The 13,307-nt window shown below is 38.4% G+C and overlaps 1 protein-coding gene across 3 annotated transcripts; it reads right to left on the reverse strand.

Annotated features, from left to right (window-relative positions):
* Positions 1–4,708: 4,708 nt before the first annotated feature.
* Positions 4,709–13,103, reverse strand: si:ch211-40k21.5 (uncharacterized protein LOC100332117 homolog). Of its 3 annotated transcripts, XM_061915939.1 has the most exons (5): positions 12,784–13,103; positions 10,790–10,882; positions 9,989–10,540; positions 6,888–6,992; positions 4,709–5,062 (listed from the first exon to the last, which is right to left on the reverse strand). In XM_061915939.1, exons 1-3 carry the CDS (start codon positions 12,812–12,814, stop codon positions 10,233–10,235), a joined length of 432 nt encoding a protein of 143 aa, XP_061771923.1. In that variant the 5' UTR covers positions 12,815–13,103; the 3' UTR covers positions 4,709–5,062; positions 6,888–6,992; positions 9,989–10,232. The 3 variants fall into 3 exon arrangements, with proteins under 3 accessions (XP_061771923.1, XP_061771924.1, XP_061771925.1); XM_061915940.1 differs by lacking the exon at positions 6,888–6,992; XM_061915941.1 differs by lacking the exons at positions 9,989–10,540; positions 10,790–10,882 and having other exon boundaries at positions 12,784–13,065.
* Positions 13,104–13,307: the final 204 nt, after the last annotated feature.

Genomic DNA, 13,307 nt, shown 5'->3' on the forward strand with positions numbered 1-13,307 from the left:
TACTTTTTCTTTGTCCTTTCCTGTGTTGTCCAATCACACAAACAGCAATTAGACAACAACCTTAGTATTGACCTAAGTCCAAAACTGTAGTTATTATCGTAGTTTCTTCGTATTCATACTGACTCAGAGGTTTTCAATAATAAAAAGTATCTGAAAGTTATGATTAAGGGTGATATAATTAATTTAGTTGGGCAAACCTGGACAATGTCCTCCAATGAGCCTACAAGTTTGGTCTTTTCTTGTATTTTAGTGATGTCATTTACAAAAAGGTAAACATGCTAGGTTATTGACTACTGGGGTCTAGGAGCTACAGTTGTGATCAAAATTATTCAACCTCCACACAATTTTGGTGTTTTAGCAAGTTGGACATGTATTCCGTATTTTGTTTATAGTCATATCAAATAAAGATGTGTCAAATAGACAAATGCAACTTAAATTGTAACACTGTATTTTTCAAAATACCAAAAAAGGACATTTTTCTTAATGTCCCATTGACAAAATGATTCAACCCCCTAGTTACATGCATATTTAGTACTTAGTAAAACACCCTTTGGCAGTAATTACATCCTTCAAACGTGATACATAACCAGACACAAGCTTCTTGCAACGATTTACAAGTATTTTAGCCCATTCCTCTTGGGCAAAGGCCTCCAGTTCATTCATATTCTTGGGCTTGCATGCTGCAACTGCCTTCAAGTCCCACCACACGTTTTCTATAGAATTTAGTTAGGTGTGGCGACTGTGAAGGCCACTCCAGAGTCTTCCAGCCCTTCTTCTGCAACCCCTCTGATGTTGATTTGGAGGCATGCTAGGGATCGTTGTCCTGTCGGAAGGTCCAACGTCTCCAAAGCCTCAGCTTCGTCACTGACTTCATGACATTTGCAGCTAATATATCCTGGTAGGAGATAGAATTCATAATGCCTTGAACGCGCTGGAGATTCCCAGTACCTGAGGCAGAGAAACAGCCCCAGAGCATGATTGACCCCCCACCATGCTTAACAGTAGGCAAGGTGTTCTTCTCTTCGTAAGATTATTTTTTTCTCCTCCAGACATAACGTTGATTCATAGGCCCAAAGAGTTCCAGTTGTCTCATCACTCCATAGAACAGTTTCCCAAAACCTTTGGGGTTTGTCCAGATGATTTTTGGCATACTGGAGTCTATTTTTCTTGTGCCTGGTAGTCAGAAGTGGGGTGCGCCTGGGAGTTCTGGCATGGAGGCCTTCATCTCGTAGTGCGCGCCTTATTGTCTGGGACGAAACCTGCGTTCCCCCCTCTGCAATGTCCTCAGCTGTTACCAGGGGGTTTTTCACAACTGTATGCTTCAAATACCAGACGGTAGTTGCACACAGCATCCTCTTTCTACCACGCCCAGGCAGTGTTTCCACTGTGCCTTTAGTTTTAAACTTGCGAAATATGCTCCCAACTGTGTGTTTCTTGGAATGTGTAATGTCTTTGCTATTTTCTTATATCCATATCCTTTCTTATGAAGAGAAACTACCTCCTCTATTGACTTCTTTGACCACTCCCTGGACTTCACCATGTTGCAAATACACCATTGACCATCTACAAGAAGCTGAGCGTCACAGTCTTTTTCAATCAGTTTAATTATTGCTCGTTATGGTTCTAATCCCATCTACAGGTGTTTTCAACACTTGATTGAAAAGACCTTATTCAAATTCTGTTCTTAAGAGTTATGATCTTCAAGGGGTTGAATAATTTTGTCAATGAGATATTAAGAGAAATGACACTGTTTGGTGTGTTACAAAATATGTTGTAATTCAAGTTGCATTTGTCTATTTAATGCATCTTTATTTGATATGACTAAACAAAATACAGAATAAATGGCCAACTTGCTAAAACACCAAAATTGTGTGTGGGTTGAATAATTTTGATCACAACTGTACATATATACACACACACACACACACACACACACACACACACACACACACATACATATATATATATATATATATATATATATATATATATATATATATATATATATATTTATTAGGTGTGTAACGGTACGTGTATTTGTATCGAACCGATTCGGTACGGGGGTTTCGGTTTGGCATGCGGGCGTATCGAACGAGTTCGGAAGCAGAAGTCTGTTCTGCTTTCTGCCTCTGCCTCATTGTCCCGCCCACACAACCATCTGATTGGTTACATACAAAGCCAATCAGCAATGCGTATTCACAGCGATGTAACAGCCAATCAGCAGTGCGTATTCAGAGCGTGTCCCGCCCACACAACCATCTGATTGGTTACATTCAAAGCCAATCAGCAATGCGTATTCAGAGCGATGTAACAGCCAATCAGCAGTGCGTATTCAGACTTCAGAACAATGTGGTCCATGCTTCAGTGTCGAGCAGATATTCGTCTAGCAGGGGAGGAGCGGACTCTACCCAAATTATACTAAACACTTCCCAGTCACAACTAATACAAACATCGTTATGAGCCCGTTGACCTTCTAGAAACTTCAACTGCAGCTCAGCTCGCTCACTGTATAGGCTTGAGATGAAGGCTAATTAGCTTTTAGCGTAGCGTTAGCTCACTTTGCTGTGTGTGTGTGTGTGTGCTAGGGGCAGCAAAGCCCTGTCTGTCTGTTATTTCATTGAATTCTATTGCGTTTAGGGATGGATAGTCTCTCCTATTGCAATTGTACTATTTTTCAGCTATAGTTACATGAATCATTAGTAATGTAACAGCCTAGTTTTGAATAGCTGCTATCACATGTTGATAAAAATACAACATTTACATAATAAAAGTCAACTACAGGCTTCCAAATGCTGTGATAAATTAAGCATGATGAGTTGACATTAAACAGTTTCAATGGAAACTGTTTAATGTTGCACTTTTTATATGTAGAAGAAAGGTTTTGTAATTTTATTTAATCAAAGCAACAACTTGAGGCAGTTTAATGTGGATTAACGTGGGCAGAATTATTATAGTGTTCCCAATGTTAAAAGGATAAAGCCATTGTTTACAAATTTGGTAAATAAATAACCCAAAAAATTATATTTTGTTGTTTTCTTACTGTACCGAAAATGAACCGAACCGTGACCTCTAAACCGAGGAACGTACCGAACCAAAATTTTTGTGTACTGTTACACCCCTAATATATATATAACGTACACACACAAAAAAAAAATATATATATATATATATATATATATATATATATATATTAGGGGTGTAACGTACACAAAGATTTCGGTTCGGTACATACCTCGGTTTAGAGGTCACGGTTCGGTTCATTTGCGGTACAGTAAGAAAACAAAATATACATTTTTTTTATTATTTATTTAACAAATTTGCTAAATCTTCCACCAAAAATATTTTTCTTACTGGAATATTTGATGTGAAGTAATCGAAAACTTGGATAGGTCAATAATTCATAATAACATTGATTTTGATGCAATATGATGTTTTGAGCAATGACAGTTTGAAAGAAAAAAAACAGCTTTGTTTTATTAGTCAACGTTGCAACTTTTTCTATATTACATTCAGCCTTTAAGCTTTTATATTTCACTTTTGTTTATATTTATTTTAATAGTATTTTTAGAATGTGCCGTGGGCCTTTAAAACATTGTCTGTGGGCCGCAAATGGCCTCCAGGGCACACTTTTGACACCTCTGCGAGAGATATTAAAAAATAAATTCTGATAAATATATGGGTAAAAAGCAGAGCCTGGCGACGCATGTGCGTTTATCACAACTCTCTCGCTCTCTCTGTCTCTCCCCCGCCCTCACGAATGTTACTGCGTGCAGCACTTTTTTTGTTGTTTTTAACCCCTTCTTAAACCTGAACGTATATTGAAAATAGACGCAACCCTAACTTAAAATGCCGGACATTTGAGGCATTTAAGAAACTGCACCTGAACAGCCTCGCAAAAAAGTACATATCCGGTGAAAAGAGGAGGTGTGGTCAGCCTATCCTAGCCCGGTCGTTGCTAGCATGCCTTGTGTTGTTGTTTTTTTGATTGATTGAAACTTTTTTTAGATTGCTAAGTACAGTACATATTTTGTACAATTGACCACTAAATGGTAACACCCGAATAAGTTTTTCAACTTGTTTAAGTTGAAAAAGTTTAAGTTTAAGGTCCACATTAATCAATTCATGGTGCCTCGGTGTGCATGTTTACACAACGTGCGGTGCGCTACTTAATATGTCCGTGTCGTTCGGTACACCTCTGAACCGACCCGAAACCCCCGTACCGAAACGGTTCAATACAAATACACGTACCAGTACACCCCTAATATGATATATATATATATATATATATATATATATATATATATATATATATATATATATATATATATATATATATATGTTTGTGTGTGCAGATATGCTTATACATATATGTTCAAAAACCTTAACCGAGATATGTGTGCATATATCATATGTGTGTGTGTTTTAGATACAATTATTGCATTTCAACATAAAAATTATTTTATGTTTTGTATTCCAAAATAAAATTTACATAAAACAATTGTTTTTTCAATTCCTCTTGATTATATGACAATGCAAAGACCAACATATACAGAGATCCATGTGGAGCGAAGATATTTGCAATCATTTCTGGTATTGCTATGTTTCTGCAGACTAAAACCCATTTTGGTGAGTTTTTAGTTCTTTGTTTGTCCACTTTTACAGGTCAAACTATTCAAAAGGAAAATATCAAGAAACCACAACTAAAACATTTCCAAATATATATATTTAATTATTTACAAAAGGATGTACAATAAAACAATCAATATTTAAATGTGAATGAAAACAATTAGATGTTTTAAAGTATCTTGGGGTTTTGTCAGTATAAACAAACAATAACACCAATGACCATATAAAAAAATATAAAAAAAAATCAACAAGAATTCAGTCACACGGCTGCTTGCTTGAAATTCTAAATAAAGTTTTTTTCAGAATGGCGACAGAAATGACCCCGTCTTATACCTCTACCTCTATTTCTGCCCGAGCCTCGTCCTCAGCCTCTTCTTTTACCATGAAGATGGGGGGGTGGATCTTGTTTTGGACTGTAATAGGATTCAGATGTCTCCTTGAAGAAAAAAAAACAAGCGTACAATTATTCATATGCAAATTGCATGTGGTGTGGTGCACATCACGTTGAGCCAGAATAATTATGCACATCTATGAACAACTACGTATATCTTCTGTCTACATTTTGCACTATTTTGTTACACTTAATTAAGCACTTCTTATATATTCCTTATTTTTTAAACATAATTTTAATTTTATTTTTTTTTATTCTTAACTATACAATGTAATTTTAACATTTTGTTTACATTGAACTCTGCCTTCCACCCAAGTGCAGCTGGGATAGGGACAAGCGGTAGAAAATAAATGGATGGAGAGATGGATGGATGATTGAGTGTTTTGGGGCAGTATGGCGTAGTGGGTAGAGCGGCCGTGCCAGAAACCTGAGAGTTGCGGGTTCGCCCCGCCTCAAGACATCCAAATCGCTGCCGTTGTGTCCTTGGGCAGGACACTCCCCCCTGGCCCCCGGTGCCGCTCACACTGGTGAATGAATGACGAATGAATGAAAGGTGGTGGTCAAAGGGGCCGTAGACGCAAACTGGCAGCCTCGCTTCCGTCAGTCTACCCCAGAGCAGCTGTGGCTACAAATGTAGCTTACCCCCACCAGATGTGAATGAATGATGGGTTCCCACTTCTCTGTGAGTGCTTTGAGTATCTAATAATAGAAAAGCGCAATATAAAATCTAATCCATTATTACTATTATTATTTTCCATGGTTTTGTTGACATTTCCTTTCTTTTTCTGCCTTGATAGCTAGCGCAATATAAAATCTAATCCATTATTACTATTATTATTTTCCATGGTTTTGTTGACATTTCCTTTCTTTTTCTGCCTTGATAGCTAAGGGAATTATAAGGAAAATTTCAATAAAAATGTTTAAAAAAAAAATTCCCCCATGTCCTTATTTTCGATAGGTCATTAAAATATCAATAATAATATATATCTACCCGATATATAAAAAAACATTTTTCAGACATCGCACAGCCCCAGCACCACAAGACTGGGGGTGTGCTGCAAACAAATGACAGTACCTCTACTGAAGAGTGTTTTGAAAGAAAAACTGTCTCTCGGCTAATTTTTATACTTAAAATTGCAAGCAAAATTTTTGCTCCAAGCATCCCCGCCATTCGTCGGAGTAACGAATGTCAGAGTGAAGCCTCAAAGATCCAACCAAAACATCTGGCCTTAATTGATAGCATTAGCTTTTAGTTAGAGATTGACATTACGGTACTTTGTTTGTTCAAGCATGAGAAGGAAGTAAATGGGTGTGAAGCAGAGGGCTGAGAAGAACAAGTGGAAGATATTAATTTTGACAAATAAAGAAATCATCAAAAACCTGCTTATGCATTTCCAGCGTATCATACTGAATGAGACCAATGCCAGACAAGACTGTTAAAATATTTACACGGCTTTTGACATTTATCCATGAAAATATGGAGAAGCTGCTGATGGTGTGTTTAAAGCAGATACCATAAACGTCTACTGTCCAAGGTGAATGCTTTACATTATATCATAAAACTACTGTACTACTACTTCATAACCAAATGAGTACACTATGAAAACCTTTAATGCTTTAATCTTTGTACACTATATTTGCACTACTCTTTTTTTTATTTTTTACACTGGCTTTACTGCATTTTATTATACCGGTAGTCTTATGCACACTGCCTATTCTTCAGGATACTAGTTGATCCATTGATATCACAGAATCAATACGCACATTGCTAGCATCAAGATCAATGCTCGTTTGGCAAGGCTCTACTCCAACAATGGAAAAGTAATCTCAAACAATACAAACAAAATGGCCTTTAGACCTTTTTTTTTACCTTTCCAACTGCGTGTCAGAGACAACAGGAGAAACAGGTTGGTGAGGAGCTTTTGCTATAGACTGGCGTTGTGATGTCAGAAGATCTTTCTCGTATTTTTCATATCTAAGGCAAAGTACAACATCCATAAAACATTGGTCAATATAAATGCATTTTAGTGAATATGTGAAGTTACATACAGTACTCAGATTTAAAAGCTAGTGCTGTTAAACTATGTTTAATCAGATTAATCACAGGGTTATTGTGGATTGATTAGCATTAATCATGACTAAATATCATCCTTTTTTATTATGATAATCTTGTTTTAATTAGCAATAAAAGAGACTCAAGGAAGAAGGATATATAAATGCATCTTTAACGTCCTGTTTACTGTAATAAGTTTAATCCGTCTGTTTTTACATGTAAACAAATATTTATTCACTTGCTTCTCCTTTTACCCTTTTAATGCAACGTTTTAAGATGTAAGTGCTTCGATAAAAAGAAAATTCCTCACTGTAGTGCATACTACTTTTACACTCAAATTCCCTATTGAGAAGGCCAACATGCTGTTTAGGGTATTCCATGTTGATTAGTTTGTTTACTGAGCCTGTCACCACCAGTGCTGTGCCAAAAACTGATTCCCTGCCGAAAATGTATCCTAGTCACGGGAGTGCGCACCACTTGTTAAAGCTGCACTGCTTGGGCTTTGTCTGTCCACAACTCATTATTACATGTAAGACAAACACTTTATTTTGGTGGTTATTGTAACGATGTGTTTGAAAATAATTAAGCAGTTATCGAGTCTAATAAATGACAGTTAGACATTTCCACGGCATTAATGAGATAGTAAAGTCATGTTATTGATCTAATATTGATCTGTTAAAGCTTATTTCTCGTTCAGAAGCTACATACAACATTAAGCCTTCTTTGTTAATGCACATAATACATTTATAAAATGTTTGGTTGTATTAATTAAAATATAATAATATATTATTGCCTGGCAAATAGTGATTAAACGTAATATTGTGATCTTGGCGAATTTGGATAAATTACTAGATTACCATAGATTTACCTTTATATATATATATATATATATATATATATATATATATATATATATATATATATATGATAATAAATATATACCGTATAGGGGTGTAACGGTACACAAAAATTTCAGTTCGGTACATACCGTGGTTTAGAGGTCACGGTTCGGTTCATTTTCGGTACAGTAAGAAAACAATATAAATTTTTGGGTAATTCATTTACCAAATTTGTAAAAAAAAATGGCATGACATACATATACACACAGGGTCCATTGCCAGGGTTAATACATATATAAACATATATAAGATAAAAACTAAATTAGGTTAAGGCTCAGAATGGTTTCTTAACAAAACCTTTCTACATATATAAATAGCTTTTTTTGATTGATTGAGACTTTTATTAGTAGTTTGCACAGTACAGTACATACAATTGACCACTAAATGCTAACACCACAATACGTTTTTCAGCTTGTTTAAGTCGGGGTCCACGTTCATCAACACAGCTCGCCGTTTTTTGTAGACATGTTCCATAAATATTGATGTTAAAGATTTCTTTTTTTGTGAAGAAACGTTTAGAATGAAGTTCATGAATCCACATGGATCTCTAATACAATCCCCAAAGAGGGCACTTTAAGTAGATGATTACTTCTATGTGTAGAAATCTTTATTTATAATTAATTCACTCTTTTCTTTTTCCAATTGTTTTTTGTTATTTTTATATCTTTCTTACCAAATAATTCCAGAAAGACAACTACAAATGAGCAATATTTTGCACTGTTATACAATTTAATAAATCAGAAACTGATGACATAGTGCTGTGTTTTACTTCTTTATCTGTTTTTTCCAACCAAAAATGTTTTGCTCTAATTAGAGTGTACTTGAATTAAAAAAATGTTCACAGGGGGTAAATCCCTGAAAAAAGGTTGAGAACCACTGTGTTATGCGAGTAGCGTATGTGTGTGTGTGGCCCTTTAATATGTGACAGCATGTGACGTCAGGGAGTGCGCGGGCGAGCGAGGTGAGGGAGCGGTAGAGCGCAGGAGTGGCTAGTGTTTTGTTGGATTGGCTGTGTAGAAGACCTCAATAAAGCCATGATATGCAACTAATCGCTGGACTCTTCATTTACCCTGGAGTCCGGAACTGTGGAGACCCACTGCCGGGTAGAGTGAAGGGTTGTGCGCACAAGGGAGACACTATGGGAGCCAGAAGCAGGAAAGGTGCAACACATGTTTGACGTGTTATCAGAAGCAGCTGCTGAACAATCTTGGCAAACCTCCATCCTCCATTGTTGTATCGCGCAGCCAAAGTGTTCCCAAACGGGAGATCTTAATGAGGCAGGAGGGTCTCCCAGCTCTGGCTTTAACATGTTGTCCTAGCCTGCTAGCTGCTAGCATGTCTACTCGTTCGGTACACCTCCGAACTGAACCGAAACCCCCGTACCGAAACGGTTAAATACAAATACACATACCGTTACACCCCTAATACCGTATTGTTTATGTGATGAAATACCCTTTAAAAAGCTGAAACCAACCCTAAACGACAAGTTACTGGTCGCTAAGACCACAGATCATGACCCCACTATTTTTTATGTTATGCAGGTCTGATATGAGGATGAGATCTATGGTTGATTGGGTGGAATCACACACCCGTGTGGGGAGTGTTATTAGCTGGGAGAGAGCGTGCAGATTACAGAACTTGCTGTAAGATTTGAAGACAGGCACATCTCTGCGTTGAATATGTGTTCAGATCTCCAGATATGATTTTCTACATGTTGTCTACACCAGCTAAGCACTCTTTAAGAGCACCATAGAAATCACTATGATTAGGGGGTCTGTATACAGTCCCTATCAGTACCGGCTTAGCGTTTGTAAATTTGATTTTTGCCCACACAGATTCAAGGGCATTGTGGTTAAGATCAGAGCGAGTTATGTATTTAACATCCTGGTGAATATACATACAAACACTACCACCATGTTTATTCCTGTCCTCTCTGATAACCGAGAAGTTTTCTATCTCTATCTCTGAGTCAGAAACACTTTCATCTAATTTAGTTTCAGAGAAAAACAGGATTTTTACCTTATTGTTGTGGAAAATTTCTCTGATTTGGTCGAGTTTATTTCCAGAGAGGCAGTTCACATTAAGATGGATGTGTGGTAGCCCACCGGAACCAAAAAGAACATCAGAGTCCGTTGGGGAGAGGTACTGTCCAGAAGGATGTTGGTTGTTTTTGAAATTTGTGTGGCAAGACTTGTTCGTCGTCCAGGTGATGGGGGTGGGGCGGAGTTGAGGAGGGGTGGAGGGTAGTAGGAGTGGTAGGGGTTCAAATGGTTTTAGCGGGTTTTGGTGCGGTGGAGAACAATGACCAGGTATTTACGAAGAGTCCCCTGAAACCTGTGTAGGCCGTGGGGGGTCCAGGTGACGCGGTGATGACCCTCAGGGTTTCGGGAGAGGTTAGGAGGACCTCCGCACTGCCGACTTTAGTAATGGCGGCCAGGGTGTCGTCAAAAGCCATTACGCCGTCTGCCGACGAGCCGCTGTCCTCACCGGTGTCTGAGCTGTCTTCCTCCGTCTCCGGGCCGCCAACCGCACCGATGATCGGGGTGAAGTCCTCCGTCGTGCCGCCGACCGCTGGAACGCAGGTGAGTTAGTTTGGTGATGAACAAGTGAGAGCTGGCGGAGGTGGAGAGCTAATGTGTTTAGCATAGCTCCGACGAGGTCCCGCAGCAACGCTAGCTTCCTCGGCGTCGTTAACAACAACATTGCTAGGCTTCGCCAGGCAAGACAACATTAACCGGGTGGTTATTGGTCCAGGGTTTAGTTCAATATCTCCTGAGAGTAGAAGTAACAGTGAAATTGTAAATCTTCGGTCTATCCTACCAGTCAGGGGCTTGTTTCTTCTGTTCCGATCCGCTGTGAGGCATGAGTGGATCACATTACCTCCGAAGCCCAGGTGCTTCGCCGATGAATTACCTAGGAGGTAGAAGTCGCAGTGATTGTCCATTTCACGTTCACAACTCTCACTTTCAAGAAGGTATTGTATCCGTGATCCACAGTAGAAAAATGATTAAGTGTGGGATCATCTGAGCGGTTGAATGTATTCCCGAGCGGGAGCGAAAGAAAATGCGAATGCTTATCACGACGCCCGGAGTATTTTGATGGTGGTGATCTTGAAGCAGGTGGGCACAAGTGACAAGTTGTATATGTCAGCAAGTATGTTAGCCAGCTCTGATGAACACACCCTGAGGGCCTGGCCAGGGATGTTGCCTGGACATGTGACGTTCATATGTTCTCTGAATTCAGGGTTTTATCGTTCATAGAAAATGTACAGTTCCATTCAGTTTTTAAGGTGGTCTGTCATAACATTTTTAGCATTCAATCAGACTTTATTGTGAGGTTTTGTATTAGTTTTCCTAAAAATAGACATACATTTTTTTCCTCTAAATTTGGCCCCCGAGTCAAAATAATTGCCCAGGCCTAATCTAAACAGAATATGCTTTATGATAGAGCAGTGGTTCTCAACCTTTTTAAGTGATGTACCCCCTGTGAACATTTTTTTAATTCAAGTACCTCCTAATCAGAGCAAAGCATTTTTGGTTCAAAAAAAGAGATAAAGAACTAAAATACAGCAGCACTATTTCTTCAGTTTCTGATTTATTAAATTCTATAACAGTTCAAAATATTGCTCTTTTTTAGTGGTTTTTGAGCTATTTTGAAAAATGTATATAAAAATAACTAAAAACTTGTTGAAAAATAAACAAGTGGTTCAATTATAAATAAAGATGTGTACACATAGAAGTAATCATCAACTTAAAGTGCCCTCTTTGGGGATTGTAATAGAGATCCATCTGGATTCATGAACGTATTTCTAAACATTTCTTCACAAAAAAGAAATCTTTAACATCAATATTTATGGAACATGTCCACAAAAAAACTAGCTGTCAACACTGATTATTGCATTGTTGCATTTCTTTTCACAGTTTATGAACTTACAATCATATTGAAGTATTATTCAATAAATATATTAATAAAGGGTTTTTGAATTGTTGCTATTTTTTGAAATATTTTTGAAAAATCTCACGTACCCCTTGGCATAACTTCAAGTACCCCCATTTGAGAACCATTGTGATAGAGTAACTGACAACTGTCATCAAAATGAGAACTACATAGTGGGGCAGCATGGCATGAGTTGAAGTAAATATTATTATACCTTATGATAAGTTACTGTATTACCAGCTACTTGTAGTATCATACAACGTAGAAGAAGCTGTACATATTGTGTTTAACAACTTAGATACACTGGTGTTTTAGATATACTGGTATTTTGAAAACAAGACATTATTTTACTAACAACATGAGCGAATAGATGTTAAATGACACTTAGGACCAAGTTAGCATGCCCTAGTGTGTGAATGTGAATGTGAATGTTGTCTGTCTATCTGTGTTGGCCCTGCGATGAGGTGGCGACTTGTCCAGGGTGTACCCTGCCTTCCGCCCGATTGTAGCTGAGATAGGCGCCAGCGCCCCCCGCGACCCCGAAAGGGAATAAGCGGTAGAAAATGGATGGATGGATAGCATGTACATCATTGATGTGATAGCCACACGTAGCTTCTCCAAGTGTTCCCTTTTTACGGTTTAAAGCAAACATGTCACAGTGGTGAAAAAGTCACAGTTGGAGTCTGATTACCCGAAGCTAGGTAGGTTATTCTAGATAGCCAGCTGTGTGGAATAAAGATAAATAAATGAATAAGAAATGTTGCAGTCAGTGTGGAGAGGCGAACTATCAAGCTGGTGTCTATTTATTGCTACCACGCAAATGTCCAATAGGCAACATTAGCATTATAATTTCGATTTGAGCATCGAAATGTACTCACTGGTCCAGCAGGAACAGAGCCAAGGCAGCATCGGTCGAAAATCCCTCCTTGTCTTTGAGCGCACGCCAGCGATTGAACGCCGGGCCAATGTTGATTCTGGACTGTCCTTTTATCCGGGTAGCCTCCCTTTTTCTTTTTTTTGTCTCCTCAGACAAAATTTTCCGTTGTTTTTGTTGTTTATCGGTTTCTGCCATGATAGCAGTAACTATACACAGGCGTTCGCATTGTCTTCCTTCTTTGGAACGAATGGGAAAAGGGGGAAGTGACGTATGCCGTACAGCAAGACAGCACTTTTGTAGTTTTGAAATGTGGCAGGGTTCTGTTACAGGATGATTGTATTGACATGCGGCGCCACCCTGTGGCAGCCACGGTGCCTGCACCTATAACATGTCACTGTGTCACGTGTGTTTACCTCCGTTGTACTTCCTACATGCAGCCTGAATACACTAACTTCGCTGCCTGATGCTTCCCCCTCAGCTTGTCGGAAACCTCTGTGATGACCTGAGGTGCAAGGAGCTGGTCGG

This window comes from Nerophis ophidion, linkage group LG11 (genome assembly GCF_033978795.1).
Source record: "Nerophis ophidion isolate RoL-2023_Sa linkage group LG11, RoL_Noph_v1.0, whole genome shotgun sequence".
NCBI classification, from domain to species: domain Eukaryota; kingdom Metazoa; phylum Chordata; class Actinopteri; order Syngnathiformes; family Syngnathidae; genus Nerophis; species Nerophis ophidion.

Excerpts from the sequence above, each read along its gene's own strand:
- si:ch211-40k21.5 (XM_061915940.1), bottom strand. The coding sequence starts at position 12,814 with ATGCTGCCTTGGCTCTGTTCCTGCTGGACCA. Across the intron at positions 10,883-12,783 it reads GCTCTGTTCCTGCTGGACCA|GTAATTCATCGGCGAAGCAC; the intron begins GTGAGTACATTT and ends TCTACCTCCTAG. Across the intron at positions 10,541-10,789 it reads AAGAAACAAGCCCCTGACTG|CGGTCGGCGGCACGACGGAG; the intron begins GTAGGATAGACC and ends CCTGCGTTCCAG.